General features: G+C 33.5%; 1 protein-coding gene across 1 annotated transcript; it reads left to right on the forward strand.

Moving 5' to 3' along the window:
• Positions 1-812: 812 nt before the first annotated feature.
• Positions 813-27,779, forward strand: GOLGA5 (golgin A5). Its single transcript, XM_074289654.1, has 13 exons — positions 813-1,086; positions 2,544-3,105; positions 7,442-7,672; positions 9,619-9,838; positions 10,360-10,483; positions 13,456-13,659; positions 14,273-14,443; positions 17,865-17,993; positions 20,511-20,609; positions 22,852-23,074; positions 23,897-24,002; positions 25,837-25,900; positions 27,281-27,779. Exons 2-13 carry the CDS (start codon positions 2,562-2,564, stop codon positions 27,359-27,361), a joined length of 2,196 nt encoding a protein of 731 aa, XP_074145755.1. The 5' UTR covers positions 813-1,086; positions 2,544-2,561; the 3' UTR covers positions 27,362-27,779.

The raw sequence follows: 27,779 nt of genomic DNA on the forward strand, positions 1-27,779 counted from the left end.
AGATTTCCTAAAGCTTTTTAACAGGGATCTGAATAAAGGACCTAACATCACAGATAATTCTATTCTCCTTCATCTTGATAACGATCGCTGTCACTACAACTGAGCGCGTGTCAAAGTTCCCTCCTGTGTCCTTTCCCGGTCAGTTTTCCTGGTAAGCTCTCATTGGAGAACCTGTCACTTTCCGTGGGAATCGTTTCTATGGAGATGACTCTTAAAGCCATACACCCACCCCTGTCTCGCTCCCGTTCAACTCCAGGCCTCCAACAACGGCCTTCTGAACATTTTCAAACTGGATGTCGCCTAGTCCTCTCAAATTTATACCGCTCTTGTCCTTCTCTTGGGAACTTTCTTGCTGCTATTAAAGGCACCCTCCCCAAGCTTACAACCATGACGTTATCTCAACTCCTCATTCTGACTTATCTCACACATCCAATTAGTTAAAGTCTGGCCCTTCTAGCCCATAACATCTCTTAGATATACCACCTCTTCCCCATCCGCACAGTCGACTAGGACCCTATTTCATGCCCTCCACCTGAAGTTACAGGGAGGAGGCGGGGCAGTAGAATGCTTCCCAAAAGGGTCGATCACCCGTCACTCATTTGGTAGAACGTTTTGGCCCCGCCTTAAGTGGGTGTGGCCTGGCATTGTTGTTACCAGCACCACTACCAGCAACAACCCCTCTAGAAGTGGGCTGAAAAGGGGCTGTGGTAGGCTGCGCAAGTCACGTGCACGACTAGTCTTCCCCCTCTATTGGTTGGTCCAGACAGAGAAGGGGAGGTGTGGCCTTCAGTTAGGACCCCGCTGCTCTAGTCGCCTTCGCCGGTTGGCGTTTAGAGCCGTGGCTCCGGCAGTGTAGAGGGCACTCTGTTTTGAGGTCCTCATGCGCCCTTCCACGTCTCCCGGAAGAGAGAGCGGAGATAGTGGGACTGGCTGGTGCCGGGGAGTTGTGCGAGTGCCCTCCGGGCTCTCTCCTTCCTCTAGCTCCGGAGGGAGGAGGAGGAGTAGGAGGAGGGAAAAATCAGGAGTACAGGAGGAGGAAGGCAGGCGTCCATTCCTTCGCTTCGGGCCCGGGACTGACGCAGCCAGGTGAGGCGGAGGCGCGGCCTGAGGCCTCTGCCGGGGTGGGCAGTTAACGGCTGAGGACGGACCCCTCTTAACTTCTCCGGGAGTAACAAGTGCGGCCCGTCGCTCCCTTCTTCCTCTTCCCTTGCCCGCCCCGCCTACTTCGGCCCCACCAGTGGTCTTTTCGCCCTTTCCTCTTCATGGTCCCTCCTTTTCTCTCCCTCTTTCTCCCCCCCCCTTTTTCTGGGGGAGGGGGTTAATTATCTTTGAGAGTCGTGGTTCTTTGATGACGTCTGTGAACTCTCTCAGCTGTATTCTAAAGTGCATGTAGTGAAACACATGGGGTTCCAGAAGATGCCTCTTACCATTGAAATCAAGATGTAATCTTTTCCCCATCCCGGTTCCCTCCCTCCCTCCTCCTCTTGAAATCTAGCCACAGACGCCTTGGGGGCTCTTTGTGGACTTCAGATCAGAAACTCCTCTAATACTCGGTTCTGTAATAAGTGTCTTAGGCCATACACTTAAAGTCGGGCTTCGGGTTAGGGGCCTGGCTTAGAAGTCTCTGGAAATCCCCCTGCCAGAGCAATCATTGCATTAATGTTGGCAGTCTGTAAGAGGCTAGAAAACATGTCATTTGTTTCTTTTTATAGGGTTCTCTTGTATTAATTAGTGCGTAGTGTTTAATTGGGCAGTCATTTTTATGGCAGATGCTTTTAGTCGACAGTGCTAGGCAGGTGATAAGTGCTAAGTGCATTTTGATTATTAGGAAATCGAGTGCTAGGCTGGTATCAAAGTAGTTTTGAGTTTTACTCCTGTTTCCATCATAAATTTATGACTTGGCAACTAACTTCATTCTTGTATTTCATTTTAATTGACTTAATTACTAGAATTCGGCTTTTTAGTAATTGACATTGTAAAACCACAAATATGAACTGCTCCATCTCAAAAGCAATTATGATAATTCTGCATTTTAGTATGAAGATAGTGATGCAGACATTTGTATAGTTCTAAAGTTTGCAAAGTGCTTTGACAGCAGTTCTATGGGATAGGTAATAAAGGTATTATCCTGCTTTTTCAGTTGAAGGAATTAAGACTCAAAGAAGTGAAATGTTTCGCCACTTTACACAGCTGGTATTAAAAGTGGCATTCTAATCCTTGTTCTGTAATTTGTGTCATTTCTACATTACATTGTGTTGGGTCTTTGTTTATTTTCAGAGACTTTATGTTTGCTTTACTTCATTATTTGTCAGGTTCCTTAGAACAGGTTTCCTCTGTGTATCTTTTATATGTCATCTACAGCGCTTTGCTTTGTACATAGTGGATAGTCAATATTTGCTGAATTGTCAGTACTTTTGTTAAAAAATTGACTACTACCATCTGTGTGACTTAGTATTTTTTTTTTGTTGTGTGTATTTTGTTTTAATGACAATATTGGTAAAATGCTGTGTTACATCACTAATTTGGTATTTTCAATTCTATAGGGCTCCACAACTTCCATCATGTCTTGGCTTGCAGATCTTGCTGGAAAAGCTGAAGACCTTCTGAATAGAGTTGACCAAGGGGCTGCAACAGCTCTTAGTAAAAAAGAAAACATCAGTAACATCATATATAACACAGACACTGAGTACCCTGAACTACACCAACAAAATACAGACTTGGCATATCAGACGGTCTCTAAAGCTGATTACATTTCCTCTGCAGCAGATCATATTAGACATCAGAAGGCTACCATTTTAGCAGGGACTGCAAATGTGAAAGTGGGATCTAGGACATCAGTGGAATCTTCCCACCTGGGTGAAAATACATCTCCTAGACCTTCTTCCCATTTTGTTCGAAGAAAAAAATCTGAACCTGATGATGAACAGCTATTTGATTTTCTCAATAGTTCAGAGAAAGAACCTAATGGAAGGGTTGAAACTAAAAAAGAAAGAGGCAAGGCTGCTGTTCAGAATCATTCTCGGACATCAAGCATTAGTTCTGTGTCTACCAGTGCACCCAGCATCAAAACTACTGAAGAAAACTCCACCAGGAGTCAAGGCCATGGTAGCTAATTAGTCATATATGTCATTTTGAATTACAGTGTTGAAAGGAATAGTGTAAATTGGATATGAAGCCATGGCATAAAGAAGTTCCAGTGGTATTTCTGATCCATCTTCCTCTAGTCTATTCCTAGTCCAAGGGATCCCTGGCCAAAGATAATTGGCCCGGAGTCGAACATCAGCGTGTGCTTAGAGTAACAGCATTGAACACCGATATTCTTTAGAGTTTGCACAGCAAAGGGCCTTGAAATGTTACATGTAAGGTAATCATTTATTCAGCCCAAAATTTTAGAACTTAACCCAAAATTAATTTGCCAAAATATTTAGGACACCAAATAAAGGAATTTTATGAGGTTTAGGAATGTTGTCTGGAATTTTAAAATTGTATTCTTTTATTTTATGCCTTTTTGTGAATATCTCATTTTCATTTTTGTTACACAATAAAAGTAAACTCTGAGCTAAGTCAGATGAAAAATTTGAAGATAGTTAAAAAAGAAGTTTGATTTCTCAGTCTGTGAGACTAGTGCCTCTATGTTTGCATTGTATCATCTGCAAAAATGAAGACTAAGGAGTGGCTAGGAAATGGAACAGCTATGTGTATTTTACAATAGTGAAAAATAAAGCTTGAGCTTGTAATGATTCCTCAGAATTGATAGTGCCTATTACTGCCATTTTAATAAGTTTGTAGAGGTTTGGGATTTTTCCCACTTAAGTATTATCACTTTTGTTCTCTTGGTTTGTCATTGAACAGAATCTGTTACCCATATATGACATATTTCAGTGGTCCATATTTTTGTTGGTGTAATTACTCTTCTACCAGTGGAGATAAAACACCCTTGTGACTTTCTTGACATGAAAGCCTAATTATTATGACCAAAAAAATTTATCACCTTGTAGTCAAGTAGTGATGAACATCTCCAGACTTTAACTAGGCTATGATATACATGTCATATGTGAATGATAATTTGGATGATATACATTCTGCCTCCATTTTTGGATTCAAAACTTTCCTAGCTTCAATAAGACCTGCCCAAGCTTTCATGCCATTGCCATTGGCTTTGAGAAGTCAAAGTAATCTCCATTGAGACATCCAATTTAGACTTTAGTATTTGATCTATGTGATGAAATAGTGAAGTAATTTTTAAAAAGCAGTACTCTGAAAATGACTTATTTAGTAATATGAAATTTAAAAAAAATTTTAAACCTTGAATACACAGGATTATGTAGTGATCATTTATGTAGATGTATTTACTAAATTCTGCTATGTGAGTTTTATTTTGTTTTTGGGTATTTAGTTGATTATGGGAGTTGAGAGCAATGAATTCAAATTTTTCTTTAAAGAGGAATAAAACTAAATCAAAAGACCCACCATAAGTAATCTAAAGTGATAAGATTGTTATAGAAGGTAGTTGTGATAAGCTATATGATTCAGGTAAAATATGGGTGGTATGATAGCCACTTTCTATTGAATGGGGATGCTGAGCAGTTTACTGACTATTGTGGAGGAGATTAAAAAAAATGGATGACATGATCCCTTCCCTCCAGAATTGTAATAAAATATCTAAAATTTTAATTTTGAAGCAAGCAAGTTTTTCAGTATAGAATTTCAAAGATTTCAGATACCAGGAAATAATTGTGACCAATACACTGGTATTCATCATAAACATTTTTCTAATTGGGGAATTTATTCATGAAAGTTTATTGCAATTTTGTATTTATGTGATAACCTTTATAATTTTCAGTTTTTCTTAAAGGAACAATAGTAATGGAAACTTTTAGCATGTTGCTCTCCTAGGTTTGTATAAATAGGTCCATGTAAATGTTGGTATTTATCTCAATTATGAACATTCTTTTTCCAGGTCATATTAAGAACAGTTCTATAAAGTATCACTATTGCTATTCTTACCAAAATTTCTGTTTCATATTGCTCTTTAGATCTCAATTGAGACTTTGATTATTTTTATTTGAATAAGAGTTTGTAATAGTTTTTTTTTTTTTTTTTTTAAACAGAGTTTTGACCTATTTTTCAATCTTGATATTTGGGAAAGTTTTTATATGATTATTAGGATTTGGAAGGGCCCCTTTAGAGGTTTTGATCCGTGAAGCATGATATAGTTGTGGATAGTGTAGGCCTTAGATTCAGATTTCTGATTGAGATAGATACTTGCTGTCCAAGTAAAATGGCCCTGGCTAGGCCCTTAACTTGGAAGTGCCTCAGGCAACTCTGAAGAGTACAAATTGTAGAACAGTTGCTGATATGCATTATAGAGGGTGTCTTACTGGGAGCCCCCAATCAGATCAGGTGACAAAAAATGTTGAGCATTTTACTGTGATTTTCTGCCAAATAGCACTGTCTATGACAAGTCATTCATCAAGACTACAAAACTTTACTGGTCTGTGGGTGATAAATCCTTATGTCCTTATTTGAATTGTTGCATAAAGTAGACATGGAGATAAATTTAAAAAGACTGTGTTTTAATGACAAATACTATAACATGGTGTCAGTATCAGGTTCTAATGTTAATTAAGACTCTAGCATATGTCTGTATTATGATCTGAACATTTTTTTCAGCTCCTCTACTGCTAAATTTTTATATTTAAGTGCATTTTTAAAGGCTATAAGGGAAGGAAATAAGCATTTATATAGTGATTGCTATGTACTAGATACTGTGCTAAGCATTTTTACAATTATCTGATCTTCGCATATGATCTGATCTGAGAGATAAGTGCTACTATAATACGCCTATTTTACAATTGAGGAAATTGAGATAGACAAGTTACTACCACAAGTTCTCATAGTAAGTATCTGGAATTAGTTTGAACTCAGTGCTTATTGAGGTCAGCACTGAGTCACTACCGCCTACTTAATATTCTTCATATGACTGTCACATGTCACATTTAACGACTGACACTGAAAAACTCAATTGCTTTGTGCTTTTATTTAAAGATAATGATTTAGACTATTGTCTTAAAGTTAGCATTTTAGTCAGCTTAAAGCCATTAAATATTCCTTTGTCTCAAAAACATAATTTATTTTTCATATGCCAAATATGAAATTCTATATTTACATTAAATTTAAATTACAAAAATTAAATGTACCATAATGGAAAGGGCACTGTCAATAGAAGAACTAACTTCTAGACTTGGATTTGCCTCAATTTTCTCAAATGTAAAAATGAGAGTAGGCTAGATAATGACTCAACCCAATCAAATAGCTATTATAAGTAACAGAGCAATTTTATACACAATAACACTTTTTTTGCAAAGTGCTTTTCATATATTCTTATTTAATTTTAACACTTATGTAGTAGGTAGTTTTATCATTTCCATTCTACACTTGAAGAAATTGAAGCTAAAAGGTTAGATGACTTGTCCAGGGTTATGTTAGTTAGAAAGTATCTAAAGGGGGATTCAAATTTGGGTCTTCCTCTCTCTTAAACCCAGTACTTCAGATAACCAAGTTGTCTGATCACTGTTTCTTTCATTCTTTCTAAGTAAATTATTTTAGTTTCAAGGAAATTTTTGTTTCTTAATCAGCTTTTTTCCATTTCAAACTTGAACTTTCTGTTAGGCTGAGTTTTTTTGTTCTAAACTAATGGTGTGGGGAGAGGAAGAATTTCCTATTCTTGACTTCATGGTCATTTTTTAAGTTTTAATAATTTCAAGTTCTTGACCTCTTTCTACATTAAAAGTTTCCCAGATATTACAGTACTTCATAGATTACAAAGCTCTTCCTGTATTTACTTGATCCTCACTATCCTGTGATTTCAAACTATTTCAATAATTTGTAAGACCATAGATTGAAAGAGACCTTGGCAAGTATCTGATGTAACCTGCTCATTTTGTGGTTGAGGGAACTGAGCCCTGGAAACATTTGAAGTGATTTTTTCAAGAAAAAAGTTGCAAAGAAAGAGCAAAACTGAAGTTCAAATCAAAATCGAAACAGAAGCACCAAGTGAGTAATATCCCAAGGTCACATAGCCTATTGTTGGCAGAGCCAGGAAAGAAAATTGTGATCTGATTCCAAAGCTAATGAAGTTTTTGCTATAGAAATTCTGACTTTTTGCATTAGGGATATGCCCTTAGATAACTCTTCCTGCTTCTTTGACTTCTAAAATCATGATCTTTTTTTTCTGTTCCCTTTCATTGTGCTCAGTGTATTTAGGGCTCTCTAAGCCCATTTGTGAAGATAAAAGTATCATTAGGAGAGAAATTTTTAGAGGAATTTCACATTTGCTTTTCTTAATACCTGTAGTAGTGTAGCAGTGTGAAAGACATTTCATGACAACATGTTTTTAATGCATATGGCAAAATAGTTATCTTTTCCCTCTTTTTCACAGAAACCTCTGATAGTTCAGACTCTGGAGTAGGAGCTCAAGTGGATGCTGCAAAGGAAGAAAATACATCTCTGAGTGCCATATCTAGTGATCGAAGCTTTTCTGCTAATGATGATGGCAGGTCCCAGGAACTGTCAAATCTTCGATTGGAGAATCAATTACTAAGAAATGAAGTTCAGTCTTTAAATCAAGAAATGGCTTCATTAATTCAACGATCCAAGGAAACACAAGAAGGTAGAGAATTGCATGGTTAAAAAAGTTGTATACCTTAAATCACAAAATTACTTTGATTTCCATGTATATTACCTCAAAAAATGATTCTACAGCTAAAAGTTAAGCATAATTTGTAAAATAGAGCATGTTTCAGTGTCAGAGTAGATGAAAGTAGTCAGAAAAAAATTTTTCGAATAATTTCTCCCTAGAACTACTGGACTCATAAGTATGTATTGTAATACAAAAATATGATTAAATAGAAAACCTTAGAAGATTAGTCTTGCCATACCAGAATCTGAAGATTAATATTATTGCTCACCAATGTGGGTATTTCCTCTTTGACCCAAGCTGCAATCCTTCTCAGTTGTGATTTTATGTATGTCTTTTCCATAAATTTTCTATACAGAACTTGTTTGATTTATTAGAAAGCTTTTTTAGAAATCTTTTAAGATTTTTGGGACACCACTGCATATTCATGCTGCTGATCTGTCATCCTTTGCTTCCAACATGATGCCTGCCACCCTATATTACTGAAGAGTTATAAGAAAATACATGGACCTCAAAGTAAAACCAAAAGTGACTGTAAGATGGGAGCATGGAAGTGATAGGAATGAGCAAAAGTGTGACTGAGTTACCTGGGGAGAAAGAGAAAAAGGGGAAGAGGAAATCCAAAAGGTAGGGAAATAGTTCAGGGGAATGCAAATGTAATAGAAAGCCAATAAGAGTAAGGCAAAAAGATTGGCTAATGTAACACTAGCGTTTTAAAATTTTACCAGCCAAGGTTATTCATACATGGTAATTGTTGTACTTCTTTTCTTTGAGTTTTAAAATTGAATTTTTCATCAATATTTTCTGTTTTCACATTGCCTAGATTTTCATCTTTATTCCTTCCCCTTCTATTCCCAGAAAGGCATTCCTTATAACAATGAATTTTTATAAAAGAGGTAGGTAGAGAAAAATTCAATGTCTAAAAAAAAAAAAAAAGCCCAGCATTTTATATTCCATGTCCCTGGACTCCTCACCTCAGCAAAGGAGTAAGAAAGAATTTTTCCTCTTTGGACCAAGTTTGTTCTGTGTAACTTTGCACATTCATTTTTGTTTGTGCTTTCCATTTATATTGCAGTCATTGTCATTGTGAATTAAGCAGAGATAGAAAAGTTATGTATACAATGATTCCTTTGAATCTTAAACATAATCACATTAAGGAAGAAATTGAGTGCCAAGGTTTAGCAATTGTTGTTACAGGGTAATAAGAAGGAATTTCTAGCGTGGTTTTATTTAAGGGCTGCCTTTTATACTTCTCTGGGTAGAAATTTAGCATCATTTCTTGGAAAAGTGGTCCAAAGGAGACCCATCCTGTGTGTTCTTTTTTTGATGAGGTATTTTCTGTTTTTTTGGAGGTGGAGTTAGATATTTTTACCTGAGATGTGGCTAGGATTCTTTTCCTCTGACTAGTAGAGAATATACATTTGTAAGTTTTCTGCTTTAGCTGTCTGCCATGAACTAATTTTGACTTTTAGACATTTGATGACAGACTACTAGAAAGGAATGAGGTACTTAAGATAAGGCATAGTTCCATGTCCTTTATTTGTCAACAGCTTTGTTTATGGATGTGAATGGTAGAGCTAAGGAAATTGGTCTGATTAGGGCAACTAATTTAAAAATATTGATGTTAGTAATGAGTATATGTTAAGTGAACAGTAGAGAAACGCAGATTCCTTTTCTCTATATATATCATTTAGAAGAAAAAAGCTATACTAGAAAAGAGTGTTGGACTTAGTATGACAAGATCTAGGCTAAAATCCAAGATAATCTGAGCCTCATTTTCCCTATTTGTAAAATGGGGATAAAATTTTATTACTTTTTCTCACAGTCCTCAAATTACTGGAGATAATAAATTATTCAAATAATAACATGTATGCACTGTAGGAATGCGATCTATCCTGGTTAAATATTTTCTTTCATAGAATTAAACAAAGCACGAGCAAGGGTAGAGAAATGGAATGTAGACCATTCTAAGAATGATCAAATAGTTCGAGAACTTCGAGCTCAAGTTGATGATTTGACTGAAGCAATAGGTGCAAAGGATTCCCAGCTGGCTGTACTGAAAGTGAGATTACAGGAAGCTGATCACCTGCTAAATACTCGAACTGAAGCCTTAGAAGCACTACAGAGTGAAAAATCACGGTAACTTTCAAGTTTCTAAAGATGAGAAAGGATAATGTAAAAATGTTCCAGAACTCTTCTAGTTTGGTTAAATACAACTTAAGAATGTTCCAGAGAAGGAAATTTTTTTCCCTAAATATTGAAAATGCAAATTTACTATAGTAAGCAGGTTTTGAACTTGGAAATGTCGGTTTAAAAAAACAAACAATCCTTACCTAAGAAATAAAAGCAATTAAGTATTCTAAGTACAGCATATCATCCAATATAAGAATATTGTTGTAGCATAGTTACAAATTTTATTAGTGCTCATTCTCATTCATTAAAATATCAGTGCTCTCTACCTACAAAAGGAAAGTATTTCTGTATAAAATCTTGTCAGAGCATCTTTTTGTCATGGGTTGAAATGTATGGAGACATTTTAAAAATTGTTCTATTTAATAACTTATAATTCAGTATTTTGATAGTCATGTAAAGTAACATGCTTTTGCACACAGCTGTTTATTAAATGTTTGTTAAACGAATAAATGAATATTTTCTTTTAGACTACTGCAGGATCATAGTGAAGGGAACAGTATGCAAAATAAAGCTTTGCAAACTCTACAAGAAAGACTACATGATGCTGAATCTGCCTTGAAGCGGGAGCAGGATAATTACAAGCAGATGCAGGTTAGAATGACAAACGGTATAAGAGGAATTATTTTTTCAATAATATTTCATCCTGTCTGTAAGGACATCTTTTTAACAGAAGTACACAGTGCAACATTACAAGAAATATCTTCTTTATGCGAAAAAAAAAACAAAAAAACCACGAGATTTTAGCATTTTTATTATGATATGTGGGACATTTTTAGTTCAGTCTTGTTAAAATTATAAAGTGGCACATACATATATATATGTAGCATGTACAAATAGTGAAAAAATTCAGTTTCATAAATATTTTTTGTGAAATTAAAAAAAATTTTATTATAACTTTAGAATTACAAGAATTAGCTTGATTCTGAAGCTATCAGAATTCATATTTTGAGACAGTTCATGTCATTTTTTTTTTCAGATTTGATAAATTGTGTATTCTTTGGACTATTGTTTTTAAATTTAATATTTGCTGCATTAATAAAAATTATTTTTCTTCTTTCTACTTCTTGAAAAAGAATGGGAAAAAGATAACCTCTTGTAATAAGTATGCAATTCAAGCAAAATAAATGCCCTCATTGACCATATCCAAAAAAATATCTTAATGTGCACTCTTGAGTCATTTTCTCTCAATAGATGGGTGGTGAGTCCTGGGAATTGTGGTTAGTCATTGTTATCAATCCAAGTTTTAATTCTTTCAAAGTTGTTTGTCTTTACAGTGTTATTATCATTGTATAAAGTATTATTTTGATTCTGCTCACTTTATTCTATATCAATTCATATAAATCTTCCCAAGTTTCTCTGAAACTGTTCCTTTCTTCATTTCATATATTACATAATAATATTACAGCACATTCATATGCCATATAAATTTTATTATCCTCTAACTTACTGATAGATATCTCTTTAGTTTATAGCTCTTTATCACCACAAAAAAAGCTACTGTATGAGTCCTTTTATTTTTTGAGAATGGTAGTAATGGTGCTGCTGGATTAAAAGATATGTATATAGTTTAATAACTTCTTGGACATAGTCTATAATAACTGGACTAGTTCACATTTTACAGCTCCATCAACAATGTCTTATTTTTCCACAGTATCTTCAATGTTTGACATCTTCCTTTTTTTCCTCCCAATTTTGCCTTTTGAAACTTAAATAGAAATAGATCTTTGTAATTACCTATTGATTTAGAAGACCACAAATTAACATTATTTATGTTGTGTTTTTACTTTTGTTAACTATTTTCCAATTAATTTTTTATCTGGATCTAACATTTAGAGAGTTTTCCTTGCCAATCTGATGGGTCTGAGTTTGCTTTAATTTAATTTGTGATCAAATTCAAAAAAGATTCGATGTATGCCTACATTATATGGCAGCCATATTTATATTGCCTTAAATGTATGTGTGATGTGTGTGTTTGTGAAGTGTCTATATCTATAAATATATTCGTGCTTAATTGCAGCCTGCTTGGGGAAGATGGAGGGAAAGAAAGATATAGGGGGAAAAAATAAAGTAAAAAAGGATAAAGTAGAGAACAAAATAAAACCAGCAAGGAAGCAAAGAGAAGATTGTCAGTTATGAGGACAATATATTCTGTTATTGTATACTTTTTTCTTAAATGGAACTTGTTACATATTTTGAATCTTTGATGTCCTGTTGTGCACATGACAATTTTTTTTGTTTTTTTCTTTTTCTTTTCTATTTTGTTTTTTTATTTTTCATTTAAGTTTTAAATAAATAAATCATTAAAATTTTTAATTTGTGATTTAAAGAATTTTTTCATATGAATATTGATTATTCTGAAAACTCTCTTCATATTCTTTTACGATTTGTTAATTAGGAAATTACTCTTATTCTCATAGATTTGAATTAGTTCATTGTATATCTTAGAAGTGCAACCCTTATGAGAGAAACAAAGAGTTTGTTCCATTTATCAATTTTTCTTTTAATGTTAACTGCATTATTTTTGTTTGTGCAAAAACTAGAGCATTATATGTCATCAGAGTTGTCCATTTTAACTTCTCTGAATCTTTCTAAGCTCTAATTTAGTCATGAACTCTTTTCCAGTCATAGATATGAAAGGCAATTTTTTTCCTTGCTCCTAATTTCTTTATCAATTAATATAATTGATATACTTATAAAACATTCCTTTTCCCTTTAACGAAATGCTTAGTTTTGGTGTCAGGTTAAAAATGTCTTGATTTACTTCTTCCTTTCTTTGAATTTGATGTTACGCCTTGCTTTCACATACTTTGAGAAAGAAAATTTTTTTTTTTCAAGTTTTATGTACCAAATCCTATTTAGTCTAATGTCTGTGGTAAGTTCATAATTACCAGCTTTAAAAAAAAGTAACTAGGTCCCAAAAGTGTCAGCATCCTAGTAGGCAATTTCAAAGTGTAATTTTTTTTTTAAAGTATGCCTTATATATTTTAAAAAATTTATTATAGGTTTTTATATTCAAAACATATGCATGGGTAACTTTTCAATATTGACCCTTGCAAAAACTTCTGTTCCAACTTTTTCCCCTCCTTCTCCCCACCTCTTCCCCCTCCCCTATCTGGCAGGTAGTCCCATGCATATTAAACACGTTAAGTATATGTTAAATACAGTATATGTATATATATATATTTATACAGTTATCTTGTTGCACAGGAAAGACTAGATTTAGAAAGAAAGTAAAAATAACTTGAGAATAAAAAACAAAAAATGCATGCCTTACATTTAAAGATTACTTCAAAATATCTTAGTAAATAGGATTAAATTTTTAAAAAGTCATCCATTATACCAAAAAAAAATCCCATTTATAAATATTACATTATTCTTATATTAAGCATTCTGGAATTCCATCAATTGTATATTCCTTAGGCTATAATTGGTCTGTTAAGGAGCAACTGTTGACCTATTGTACTAAGTACTAAACTAGTAAATGTATTATAGATTCTTAAATATGGAGCTGCAAAATCAAAACCAAAATGATACAATAATGATTGTGTGTACATTTCTTTCAGAGTGAGTTTGCTACTCGCCTCAGTAAAGTAGAAATGGAGCATCAGAATTTGGCAGAAACAGTTACCACAGCAGAAAGAAAATACATAGATGAAAAAAGGAGAGCTGATGAATTGCAGCAGCAAGTCAAAATATCCAAGACCAGTGTCGAATCCCTTAAACAAGAACTGACTGACTACAAACAAAAAGCTTCTCGTATACTTCAAGTGAGCATAGATTTACACTTTTTGCTGTCAACATATTCCAGAAAACTCACTCTGAGACAATTTGTATAACATTTACCTTAGTAAGTCCCTTATTTTCCTTGAGCTTCAGTTCTTCTTCTGTGAAACAAGGATGTCTGTAGTGCTTACTTTATAGGTTTATTTGTTTGTTTTTTTTAATGAGAATCAAGATAGTATACACAGCCATCCTTAAAGTGGTATATAAATGCTAGTTACTACTACATTGTATTTAAAAATAATGGGCAATTTTTACAGTTTGTATTTCTGTAATCTTCTAGAGCTTTAGATTATAGCATGACTCATTTTATTGTGAAAATTAATAAAAATAATCTTGGGAGTTTATTACTGGAAGTATCAACAATTAGAACCCTTTTTTTTTTTTCCAGTTATAACTCCCAAGGATTATGCCATGTCAGATTTCCATTGTTTTTGTTGTTATGAGTTAGCAATATACAAACTTTACATGATAAAGAATTTTGGAAATGATTCATATGCAAGATAAAAGTTTAATTTTTATTGCTTCAGTTTTGTTATTTTTTTTTTTTGAACATTTAGTCATTATCTCTCTTTATTTTAATTTTTTTAACCTTTTTAGTCTAAGGAAAAATTGATTAGCAGCTTGAAAGAAGGCTCTGGTTTTGAAGGTCTAGATAGCCATACTGCAAATACTATGGAATTAGAAGACCTTCGGCATGAGAAGGAGATGCAAAGAGAAGAAATGCAAAAATTGACGGGCCAGCTACAGCAGCTTCGAACTGAGTTACAGGTAAACCTAATAGTCACTTGCTCCCATGATTGAACTATAAAAGTTTATAAAATCTTTGATGAATAATGACATACAGTAGGCTAAGACGAGAACATCCTAAACTAATCTTTCTGAAATTCATGCTAACATATGAGTTTCTGTGCAGAAATTAATCCAGTGTTATACATTTTGTCTTCACTAACTGGTTAGAGTAATAAAATAACAACAAAAGCTCATGTTTTAAAAATACATGTATTAGCTATCACTTCTTTGGAGGAGGGTAGAAGTGCCTATAAAACTGGAAGATTGTTATGCCATTTGAGTAGTCTTCAGAAATGGTTTGAGGATGTGGAAGTGATTGTATTTTTCATTTTCATAGAACTGTTCCTCTTCATAAATTCTAATTTTCACTAAGTGTCTTTAGATGTTGATATCACTTTTGACATGTCAATCAGAAATTTAAAAAAATTTTTTTTTAGAAATTACATTTGAGGGGGCAGCTAGGTAGTGCAGTAGATAGAGCACCAGCCTTGAATTCAGGAGGACCGGAGTTCAAATCTGGTCTCAGACACTTAACACTTCCTAGCTGTGTGACCCTGGGCAAGTCACTTAACCCCAGCCTCAGGGGAAAAAAAAAAGAAATTACATTTGAAATTAATACAGTGACTTATGCCAAACATGCAGGCTTACAGTGAATAATATTAGTTATCCTTTATGTACTATATTTTTAAATTTTAATTTCTTTATTAAAGCTTTTTATTTATAAAACACATACATAAGTAATTTTTCAACATTGGCCCTTGCAAAACTTTCTGGTCTAAAGTTTTACCTCCTTCCCCTCACCCCCTCTCCTTGCTGACAGGTAGTATAATACATGTTATATATGTTAAAATATGTGTTAAATCCAATATATGTATACATATTTGTATAGTTATCTTGCTGCACAAGAAAAATCAGATCTAGAAAGAAAAAGAACCTGAGAAGGAAAACAAAATGCAAGCAAACATCAACAGAAAGTGTGAAAATGCTATATTATGGTCCACACTTAGTTCCCACTGTCCTCTCTCTGGATGGAGATGGCTCTCCTCATTACTGAACAGTTGGAACTGGTTTTAATCATCACATTGTTGAAAAGAGCCATGTCCATCAGAATTGATCATCATATAGTCTTGCTGCTGTGTATAATGATCTCCTGGTTCTGCTCATTTCACTTAGCATCAGTTCATATAGGTCTCCCAGGCCTCTCTGTATTCATCCTGCTGGTCATTTCTTATAGAAAAATAATATTACATTACATTCATATACCACAACTTATTCAGCCACATTCTCCAATTGATGGGCATCCATTCAGTTTCACTACAAAGAGGGCTGCCACAAACATTTTTGCACATGTGGGTCCTTTTCCCTCCTTTAAGGTCTCTTTGGGATATAAGCCCAGTAGAAATACTGCTGGGTGAAAAGGTATATGTGCTACATTTTTAAAAATTGTATAATATTGGATATTCTATTCATCCTGAGAATATTTTCATTAGATTTTTGAAAATGGAGCTAATTTTAAAAAGTCTTCATATATGTAATTAGCTGAGGAACTAACTATCTACCTCAGTCATTTTGATTAAACATTTGGTACATGCTGGCTATTCTGCAGAAAAACAGCAATACAAATATAGTTCATCCCCTCATTGGATTTTATACTCTAGTAGAGGAGATGAAATCTTATGAACAATTCTTAAGATTTAATATGAAAGTGGAATGAAGAATATAAAATTCAGAGGTTGAAGTCACTCCTAGGGAAGATAACAAAAGGCTTCTTGGATGAAGTAACATTTGAACTGCCGCTTAAAAGGGTATGAGTTTGGACAGGTTTAACTGGAAAAGGAATGATGTTGTAGGTAGAGATACTAGTATGAGAAGATACTTCAAAATGAGAAATGTATATTGAGAAAAATGCTGGAGAATTTGTATGTGAAGAGAATTAATGGTATTGAGGCAAAATGACATTGTGCAAACAGGTCTAAATTTGAAATCAAATTACCTTGGCTCTATTATTTATTGTGTAATTTGGGGGCAAATCACTTACCCTTTCTGATCATATTATGTGGTTGAATACTCCAACTCTGTGGTTATGTGAATTAATAATTAAATTAGAGCCAAAGTGTGGGTGAAGGTCCTTGAATGTCAGGTTGGGTTGGCACTGTAGCTGGAATGATCAATCATGGCATTATTTATTTTTATTTTTTTTAATATTTTATTTTTCTAAATACATGTAAAGATAGGTTTCAACATTCACTTTTGCAAAACCTTGTGTTCAAAAATTTTTCTCCCTCCCCAAGACAGCAAGCAATCTGATATAGGTTAAACATGTGCAATTCTTCTAAATGTATTTCCATATTCTTCATATCAAAGAAAATCATATCAAAGGGGGGGAAAAAGCAAAAGAAAGAAAACCAAGCAAACAGCAACAAAAAGGTAAAAATACTATGCTTTGATTCATGTTCAGTCTTCATAGTTCTCTCTGGATGAGGATAGCACTTCCCATCCCAAGTTTATTGCAATTGTAGGGCATCATTTACAAGTTGGTCCTTGAGCTGAGCTTTGAAAAAAACTATATAATGTTTAAAATGTTTATGTATAACTTATATCAGATTGTTTGCTGTCTTGGAGAAAGGGAAGGTGAGGGAGGGAGAAAAAAATTGGAACTCAAAATCTTATAAAAATGTGTGTTGAAAACTATTTGCATAATTGGAAAAATAAAATACTATTGAAAGAAACCAGAGTTTTTGGAGGTGGAAGTAAAGAGGTATTTCATCATGGGGCATAGCTTGTGCAGTGTCACAGAGAAGGGACAGTAAAGAGTTATGTGCTAGGGAACAGAATGGAGGCCAGTTTGGCTGGCTTGTGGAATCAGTCATAGCTAATAAGGTAGGAAAGTAGATCAGCGTAGGTTGTGAAGGCTTAAATGCTAAACAGATATATTTGTATTTGGTTCTAGAAGTAGTGTACTACAAGGATTCCTGATTCCATTAGTGTAGGTACTTCCTCTACTGAGCCAAATATAACTTTAGTTGATGATTTTTGAGGGTTTCTGTCACCATAAAAAACTAAGACCCTGAAGCCAGTTTGTTGATGTTTCCACACTTCAGATAGCAGACTTTGCCTTTGCCAGACTAGTGTTCAAAGGTGCCTGCCTGCATTTGTGCTTTTTTGGCAGACCTCTAAAAACATCAGGCATAAAGGGAGGTGTATAAGGCAAGACACAAAGTACTCTTAGTCTGAATAGAAAGCTTCCCCAAAAAAAATTTTGTCAAAAAAAAAGTACTTATTCTGAATCTCTCCCAGGTTTTATAGATAAGCTCCATGGGAGCAGGGTTATATGGCCTATATTTTGATTAATTTGGTAAATATAAATTATTATTAATTTAATTGGTGACTTTTTTTTAAGGACATGGAAAGTCAGCAGGTAAGTGAAGCTGAATCTTCAAGAGAACGGCTGCAAGATCTCCAAGAGCAAATAGCTGAACAGAAAGCAGCCAGACAGGAAGTAGAAGCTGAGTTAGAACGTCAGAAGCAGGTGAGCATTGTCTTACCAAGAATGTAGAAGGAAGTCTGCTGCTTGTTTAGTGGGTTTGGGAAACCACCACATACACTTTAAAGTCATGTTTATTTCAGTCTCTTAGACAAAATTGATTTTAAAAGTATTGGTCATTACTGAATCTGTAGTTATAGAAAGCTCTCACACAAATTGCCTTTCATTTATCTGGTTAGCTTGTCTATATTTTCTACAACTGTTTAACAGTTATTTAATATAGTGAAAAGAATACTGAATTTGAGGTCAGAGGACTAGAGTTCAAATCCTGATTTTTTGACTGCTTTCTATCTTTGTGACTTTGAGATAGTTGATTAGTATCTTGGGCTTCAGTGTTCTCATCTGTAAAATGAAAGGGTTGGATCTCTAATATCTTTTTTAGTTTTAGATCCATGATCCTATGAAATATAGCTGGAGAGAGACAGGATTCATATTGTAGCTGATTTTGTGGAGATGACCTCTGAGGCTCTCGGTCTTCCTGAATCTGTCATTGTTTTACTCTGCTTCTGCTTCTATTTTTCTTTTAGGACATTAAAATATCTTGTAGAAACTTTTTTGCAATCAAGAATATTCTAAGAGAAACAAGTAGTATCATGGTACAAAGAGAGAATTCACACTTAATCAAACTTGGATAGATAAAATAGTTTCAATATTGAGTTCTACATTCTTTTCTCAGTCTCATGTGTAAGCTCTGGATGATGGAATATAAAGTACTTTATTATCATTAAGTGCTTTAGTAATGTAAACTGATAGAGAGCTTAGGGATCAAAAGCCTTCATTAACATGAAATCTTGCTTCAAGTAAAACATTGTAAGTATAAAGCCACTGAGAGCAATATACTGAATTTTGGTTAAGTTGTTGGCAGTGTGTCTGCTTTTAATTTATCATATATATTCCCCATAATAAAATATATATTATTTATAATAGTCATCTTAATTTATAGATCCATTTATATTATGTCTGTAACAGCACTAAAGAGTCTATATAATTTTCCTTTGTTATGACTGCTATATTTGTAGAACTAAATTCAGATAGAGTGAAATTTAATTGTTGGATCTGATCAAAACCAAAAAATAAATCTTAGCATTTTATTAATCTGGGATAAGGATAATCATTAAGTAGAATCATGAAGAAACAGAAGAGTATTCATTTAATTAATCTTTTTTAGGGCAAATAGACCATGTTTTTAGAATAATTTAATTTTAGCAAAAAGATTTAAATTTTTCCAATTGCTTTAAAATGCTAATCATTTGTTTTAGAAAGTCAAGTGGTTTTGATAAGTACTTCATTGTGTAAACTTACATGTATAGAGCCATTCGAGTTTTGAAAATTCTACCTATACAACACTAGAAAGTAGTTGTGTAAGTATTAACCTCATTTTACAGATGAGGAAACTAAAGGGAGTAAGTGACTTGTCCAGAAGTCGACAAGTGGCAAGTATCAGAGTCAGGAAATTCAGAATTTTTACATTTCTGTATTAAACCAAATAATATGCAATATTAGTAGCTTAAAAAAAAAAAAAAAAAAAAAAAAGCTTGGTGGTATCAGTATAGTTTTTGTGCAATATTGTATTTTTTTTTTGGTGTGTGTTTGTCTTAGCTTGGACAAGGCCTTTTAAATATTCCTCTAGAAGTTATTTTTGAATTGGTTTCTATTATCAGTTAGACAAGGCCTTTTAAATATTCCTCTAGGAGTTAATATTTTTGAACTGGTTTCTATTATCATACAATATAGTTGCCCTTAGGAAGTGAGATAAAAGTCTCAGTATTCTATAAGTAGCAAATGAGAACCACAAAAAAACCAAGCAGACTATAGTATACATCATAAACTCTAACAGGCAATTCAGTTTATGGAATTATCTGTCCTTTCAGAAATGACATTTTAATTAACTTGGTCAACTAGCATGTAATTAAAAGGTACAAATTCAATTTTGTTGATGATTAGGGATTATCTTTTCTTTTTAACCAGAACAGATGGTATTTCCTGTTACTGGTGCCCTTTAATGTAAGAGTAATAATGAGAGAAAAGTTGAGTTGAATGTACTCTTAATCCATTTATTCATTTGTACAATTTATGAATCCCTTATTGGGATCAAATAGTCTTCTAGGGTTTCTGTATTCCTTTCACTTCAGCAATTATAACCATAACATTGATTATCTCCCTACAGGCCTATAAAAAAATCAGGTGGATTACTAATAAATATTTGCATAGACTGTTATCCCTTCTAAATTATTTTTCAAGGTTTCTTTTCTCATTTCTACATTCCTTTGATTTTTTTATAAAATGAAGGTGTTAAAGTCTAGTTTTTTAAAAGAACATGTGAGAATAAAGTATTTTCTTTGTTTCATAACCTCTTTTGTAATAGTCATTGAGTAGTTCACCTCATTTATTATGTTATCTGTATTTGGAACTAGCTATTCAAGTGTTTATTATTTCTGTTTACTGAGCTTCAGTGAATTTGATGTCTTAGAAAGACTATTAATGTTTATTACTTATTTTTAGGAATTCAGTTATATAGAAGAAGAGCTTTATCGGACCAAAAATACACTACAAAGCAGAATTAAAGATCGAGAAGACGAAATCCAGAAACTCAGAAATCAGGTACTATTGATCATGCAGTATTAATATTCTTTGGAAAAGATGACTGTGTAGAAAGGGCAGTATATTTTAGACTATGCCTCTTTAAGAAATAATAAAACAATCATAGTATTTTATTTTAATTTGAGCTCTTTTTTCTTTTCTTTTCTTTTCTTTTTTTTTTTAACTGAGGCAGTTGGGGTTAAGTGGCTTGCCCAGGGTCACACAGCTAGGAGGCATTAAGTGTCTGAGACCAGATTTTGAACTCAGTCCTGATTTCAGGACTGGGCCACCTAGTTGCCCAAGCTCTTTTTTTCAAGAGTGGAAAGGTGAACCAAGAATTATTGCCAACCTTGTGAGGGCCTAACTAAAGAGTCATGGAATTAAAAGGGACTTTATAAATCTATGTTAATCCTCTTATTTTACTGGTGAGGAAACAAGCCAGGAAAGTTAAATGTCTAACTTGAATTAGGCAGGTACACTGCATTTTCTAGCTTGATTTGGTGTTAGGAGTGTTTTGTTGTCATAGGGTTTTCTCTGAAGTAGACACTCAAAGTGTTTGCATTGCATTGAAAGTGAATTTGGTCAGGTCTGGTTTGGCCAGAAGAATACATACACATTATTCTAGTTTCCAGAACATAGTTTTCAGCAATAGTGATTGCTATTAACAGTTAAAGTTCTCTAATGAATATATAAACCTCTCTGCTAATGACCAATAGATTTATTTATATCATTGTCTTACAGTTACATTTAACCTTTAACTGTGACTCTTATTCTTTTCAAAAAAATTTTAAAGACATATTTAGTAGTTTAAGTTAGGCTACCTTCAACCAATCTAAATTATCTTTAGATAATTATAAAAAGTAATTTTAGACTACGGAAGCTACGAATTTAATTCATGAGTGTATGGTTATACAATCTTGGTAAATATATAACATTTAATTTGTTTCACCCTCTATTTTGCTGAAGGTGCAGAAAGAAAAGAGAATCAGAGGTTATGAGTAAACCAAAAATAAGGTTTAGCCTCTGCTTAATTCATTTTTTTTTTTTTTTTTCATTTAGACTTATGTACTGGAGCAAGCTAGTTGGTGTAGTAGATAAAGCACCAGCCCTGAACTCATAAAGATCTGAGTTCAGATCTGTCCTCAGACACTTAACACTTCTTGGCTGTGTGACCCTGGGCAAGTCACTTAACATCCCAATTGCCTCAGCAAAAAAAAAATCAACAACAACCCATCCCCCCCCCCAAAAAAAAACCCTATATGTACTAAAAGTGCTCTTTGCTAGATACCAGATAAACAAGAGTTCATATAGTAGAATTTCTGGTAAAATCACAAATCTTAAATAGGATAGAGAAAATTTTTTCTTGTAGAAGAAAGTCCTGTTAAAAATGTAGTCTATTGAAACCATGCAAATAACTACTCATCTAGAATGGTCAGTGATTTATGTTTTATGAAAAATATTGCTGATTCCATTTATTTGACTATTTCTCTGTCTTCTAGAAAAGAATATAGAATTGAAGAGGTGAGGAGGGGATAGGCTGATAATTACTTATATCTGAAATACAGACTTAAAATAGATTGGTTATGAAATTTTTATAAAAATCTTCAAAACGAATCCTGTTGTAAGCAATTAGATTTTAATTTGTTGCATCAACAGCTATTGATGTGCCTCTGTGCTAGGTAACATGAGGGATACAAAAACAATAAAATAAAATACTCGCCTTTGAGGGAACCTTCCAGTTGGGGAAGGCAGGATTCATTTGAATAAAACAAAAATTTGCATTTAGTAACCTATTTAGTGTGCCAAGATTTGTGGTGAAAGTCAAGATTTAGGAGTTTATTTGAGCCTTGAAAAAGCCTTAGGTAGGATTTAGATAGGTAAAGAAAATAAATGGATAAGGCATTAAATCGGGAGGGATGGGGGAGAAGGGGGGGAAATATAAACAAAGCCATTTAAGAAAAAGATGACCATTCTCACAAAAGACTTGAGGTAGGAAGTAGAGGAAAATAGGATTAAGTGTAAGATGGGTCTAAATTGTGTAAGGCTTTAAGTGCCAGCAAGAGTTTCTTATTTTTATTATATAAACAATGAGTAATCATTGTGCATTTTTAAAACTAAGAATGTTAGTATCCGGCTAGAGAATTAACTTTTAACTTGACTCAGTAACTTTTAATTATATGATTTGTATGGAATATGATTATATGGAATAGTAACTCATTTCATGAACTGACTGAAATATTCAGACAACTCTTTTGACTTTCAGTTAACAAACAAAACTCTAAGCAATAGCAGTCAATCAGAGCTAGAAAATAGACTGCATCAACTGACTGAGACTCTGATTCAGAAGCAAACCATGCTGGAGAATCTTAGCACCGAAAAGAACTCTCTTGTCTATCAGCTGGAGCGGCTTGAGCAACAGATAAAGACTGTGCCTGGGCATAGTAATGGACCTTCTATTAATATGTCTGGAATTGATGGTGCTGAAGGTAATTGGAAGAAGACTCCTGAAAGGTTGTATAGTGTAGAGGCTTTAGCTTGTATATTTTGTATCTCACTTAGTCTGTACATTAGTAAGCATTTTTAAAATATTATCTGACTGAAGTAACTAGTTTTTTAATAATAATCACAGAATGATGGTTATCAATAAATTAGTTTGTATTTTTATATTATTTAATCATAAGCAGGAGAATTAAAAAAAAACTAACATTTAAAACTTCATCTCATTCTGAGTTTGTTTTTTGTGAGGCAGTTGGGGGCAACTTTCCCAGGGTCACATGGCTAGGAAGTGTTAAGTATCTGAGGTCAGGTTTGAACTCAGGTCCTCCTGATTTAAGGGCTGGTGCTCTATCCACTGTACTAACTCCCCCTAATTCTTAGTTTTCTTGGCTGTTTTGGGGCTAAGTTCTACTTACAGTGATCTGGATAATGAATTAAATTATATTTTCAGGAAGAGAAATTAAAGGAATTATTATCCCATCTGGAGATATGAAGGCTAAAAGTTGATAGGTGTCTTACAATATGAAGAATTTTTCATAGAAGCATTTGAATTAAATTCTTATAGGTAAATCTGTTCTCTTAAATTCTGATTAATAGCTAAGTTCAAAAATAAAAGCCATGGATAATTGATATTTGAAATATTAACCAACACAAATATTTCTTTCAAAATATATCATTTAAATGCTGCAAAGTTCTTAGTCTTAGATTTTAAGAATCTTCATGTAAATGTGTAGTAATAAAGATACACATAGTTCTCTTTAATTAAAAAGACCACAAATAGAACTCTGGTAATCAGCTGTTGTTTTGTTTAGGAACACGTGTACGGAATGTTCCTGTTCTTTTCAGTGATTCAGAAACCAGCATGGCAGGAATGTATGGTAGAGTACGGAAAGCTGCCAGTACTATCGACCAGTTTAGGTAAGAGTTGATTGATGCCAAAGAACTAATACTTGTACTTTTTAGTAAAATTCTACAGTCTATTCTGAAAAGACCTTCCAATCTTGGAGAGTCAAGCACATTATTTTGCAAAACCAGGGTTTTAACAGTGACATTTACCTTACTCATTTAATAGATTAAGTGGGGGCTTATTTTACAATATTCCCAGAAGAGCGTCACTGGAACATGATTAGTTCTGGCTTACCTTTCTGTAAATACATTATTTATCACTTGACTTTTTTTAATTGAGAAAAAGACCCTATTTGTTCTGTGTGTTTTACTAGGTAATTGGTTACTAGGTTACCTAGTAAAACAACTAGGTTAATGGAATAAAATTCTTAAATTAGCAATATATATTTTTAATATAAATTATAACATTTTTATCACAAAAAGCAAAGGTAAATTCATATTTAAAAGGAAATGTTTTCATATAATCTTCTTGTAACCTGAAGAGTTGAATATTGGAACCTTGTTAACTTGATCTTGCTTGGAACAAATTGACTTTATGTCAGTATTCCATAATTTAAATATGAAAGTCCAATGGATTGAAATCCATGGTCAAGGCTCAGCTCAGATACCTACCCTCCATGATGATGGGGGTGGGAGAGGATAAGTCTATGCACCTGCTCATTTTGGTGGGGAATAAAATGATGCAAAGAAGTGGAAAAGGAGGAGAGTTTTTTTGACTTATATAATTTTTTCTTCTTTCTGTTCTTTTGTGTCCTCCAGATGTGAGGGATTCTAATAAATTTAGAAACAGGGTGGTGTTAAGAAAATAGTGACTTCAAGGTCAGAAAACTTGAGTTGAGGTTAGGTTCTGCTACTTATTACTACATGACTTTAAATAGTCTGATACTGAGCCAATGGGTCTAATTTCTTCATCTATGAAGCTGGAAGAGTGTTGCTTGTGCTTCTTTCTTCCCAAGATTAAGGCTCTTTGTTATCATAAAACTCCATGTTATTGCTGCCATGACAACTCATGAGGGTTACAGATGGCAGTTCTTGGGTGGGGTTTAGTTGCCCTCAGCTTTATTGTTAGTCTTGTTGATTTTTAGAGGAAAAGTTGAATAGTAGAAGTTTTTATTGAACCACATTAGCCTCATGTTGATGTAACTAAAGGGATAAGAATCACAAAATACAAACATTGAAGAGACCTTAGAAATCGTCCATTTCAGCCCCCTCAATTTGTAATGAAGAAATTGAGATCTAGAGGGGTAAAGTGTCCTGCTCAGTGTCACACAACCAGTAAGTGGAAGAATTGGCCTTGAGTCTATGTCCAGTGTATGTGCCTTTCTACCTATTCTTAGTTTTCTCCCGTTTAGCTCTTGTCTTTGTAGCAAGAGACAGAGTTATAGGTGTGACAGCTAAGTCAAAATTTTTCTCCTTATACATGACAGCGATAAGTACATTTGCGTACTGCTTTGCAATTTCCTTACTGAAGAGCTCTATATGCAGTATCTTGTTTGATATTTTCTCAGCAGCCCTGTAATGCAGTGCAATTTTTCTGATAAGGGAAAAGACCTCAAAGTTAAAGGGGCTTGGCCAGAGTCATCCAGCTAGTAAGTGGCAGACTTTGTGACTCTAAGATCAGTTTTCTTTTCTAGCACTTACCCACAATTATGAATTATTATTGGAATAATTGTTCTAGGTTAAATTGTGTATTCTGAGTTAGAAAAGAAATTATCCTTTGGTGGTGGTGCATCTGGTATGCTATGTTAATAATAAATATGGCTGGGGTTAAAATAAGACAATTTATTATCTACCAATCAAGTGAGACTTTGCTATGAGTTTTAATTATTTTTTTATATTTGCACAGCATCCGTCTGGGAATCTTTCTCCGAAGATACCCTATTGCAAGAGTATTTGTAATTATATATATGGTGAGTAAGCTCCATTGAGGAGTTGTATTTGATCTCTTGGCCATTTTTTTTTTTTTTTTTTTTAAGCTCCAACTATTAACTTGATATAGGTTGATAAATACTTATGTAAAGTATCAACTTAGTTTAGGACAGTTATGATTTAAATTTTTAAAAATACACCATGAGAATAATGACAACATGAAGTTTTTATCTGGCTCTTGAGTAATTTAAATTTCTGTGCAACTTAATGTAACTTTTTTTTTTAAGCTTACTCTGTTAAAAAGTACCACACTACATTAAAACTTATTTTTCCTTCAAATTTCATTAAAGAATTTGTTGTAAAAGTTTGGGATGTTTCATTTTGAGTGTATGAATTATGGAGACTAATTAATTATATAAATGAGTATAAAAGTAGTTTTGTTAAATTATGTTTATGGTAAATCTAAGCTAATAATTTTCCTGCTAAATTAGTGTGTATACAAAATGAAATTTCTCAGTGATCCACTAGAGGGAAGAACTCTATAAATTTAGAAAAATAAATAGAATATATTCAAAGAATATGGGGGGAAAACATAAAATAGATTTTATATTACTAATGTGGAAGTGATATCTATCTTCAAGAGAAAGAAGATATATATGTGTATATGTATATACATATGTATGCATATAGCTACTTCAGTATATTTGCACATACACACATCTGTAATTATTGATATGCATTGTGGGAGATATAATTTGATCTGTGCTATTAATTGAATCCACTGTTATCAAGGTACATTATAAAAATTTTTTTTTATTGAATTTCTTTAGAGGAGGAATTAATAAACATTTGCCTTTTTATAATTTAATATCCAACATTAATCTTGCCTTTAATCATCAAATACGTTCTTTGACTAAGATGTCACAGAATCATAAGAACAATAAAAATTTTAAGTTGGAAGGGACCTTGATATCTTCTTTGCCCCCACCTAAAGCATGAACCTCTTTATGATATCCCCAAGTGATCATTTAAAAATCTCTGCTAAAACACATCTAGTGAAAAGGACATTATATTCTAAAGAACTCATTCTAGTTTTTGGAATACTATAATTATTAAGGAGTTTTTTCTTATACATCCTCATCACCACCCCCTTTTGTTTTTGTTTTTGTTTTTCATGACACTGAGAGGTTTAATTACTAAAGAAATTAATTAGTTTAACACTGCATTCATTTGATCATTTATTGTATAACTGTATGTGTTAGAACAACATGGATTTTGATACTAAACATTTCTCCACTAGATTTCAAAGTTCCTTAAGCACTTCAGTCATATTTGGTAAAGTACTTGGTACAATGTTATACAGACAGTAGGTTCTCATTAAATGACTTGCTGACTAATCTATACATCATTTCTTTCCTCAGGCTTTGCTTCACTTCTGGGTCATGATTGTTCTACTTACTTATACACCAGAAATGCACCATGACCATCCTACTGGCAAATGAATTGAGCCAGAGTATTAAAATGATGAGTCTTTTTTCTCCTGGACTTTGAATCTGCAAAAAGTCTGTTGCCTGAAATGTTGAAGAAGGGCATATATCATTACCTGTTTTAGTACTACTTTCAATTTTTAAATTATTGAAGAAATACTATGCTCTACTATTTCCTCCTCTGATTTAAAAAAAAAAAATGGTAACAGTCTCTTAGAAAAACACATAAGCTCAGCTTAACCTTTGCTTTTCAGAAAGTTAATGGCCTACTGTGATAATACCACACATATAATGGGTTTTCATAAAAACACCAGGCTAGACCAAGTTGGTATAGCAGATACTGTATTTTAGGTCATTACTGATTATGGGCTATAATCAGGGAAACTAATTGTATTTAGATATATAAATAAAAGTTTTAGTTACTCTGTCTGCA

Source organism: Sminthopsis crassicaudata, chromosome 2 (assembly GCF_048593235.1).
Source record: "Sminthopsis crassicaudata isolate SCR6 chromosome 2, ASM4859323v1, whole genome shotgun sequence".
NCBI classification, from domain to species: domain Eukaryota; kingdom Metazoa; phylum Chordata; class Mammalia; order Dasyuromorphia; family Dasyuridae; genus Sminthopsis; species Sminthopsis crassicaudata.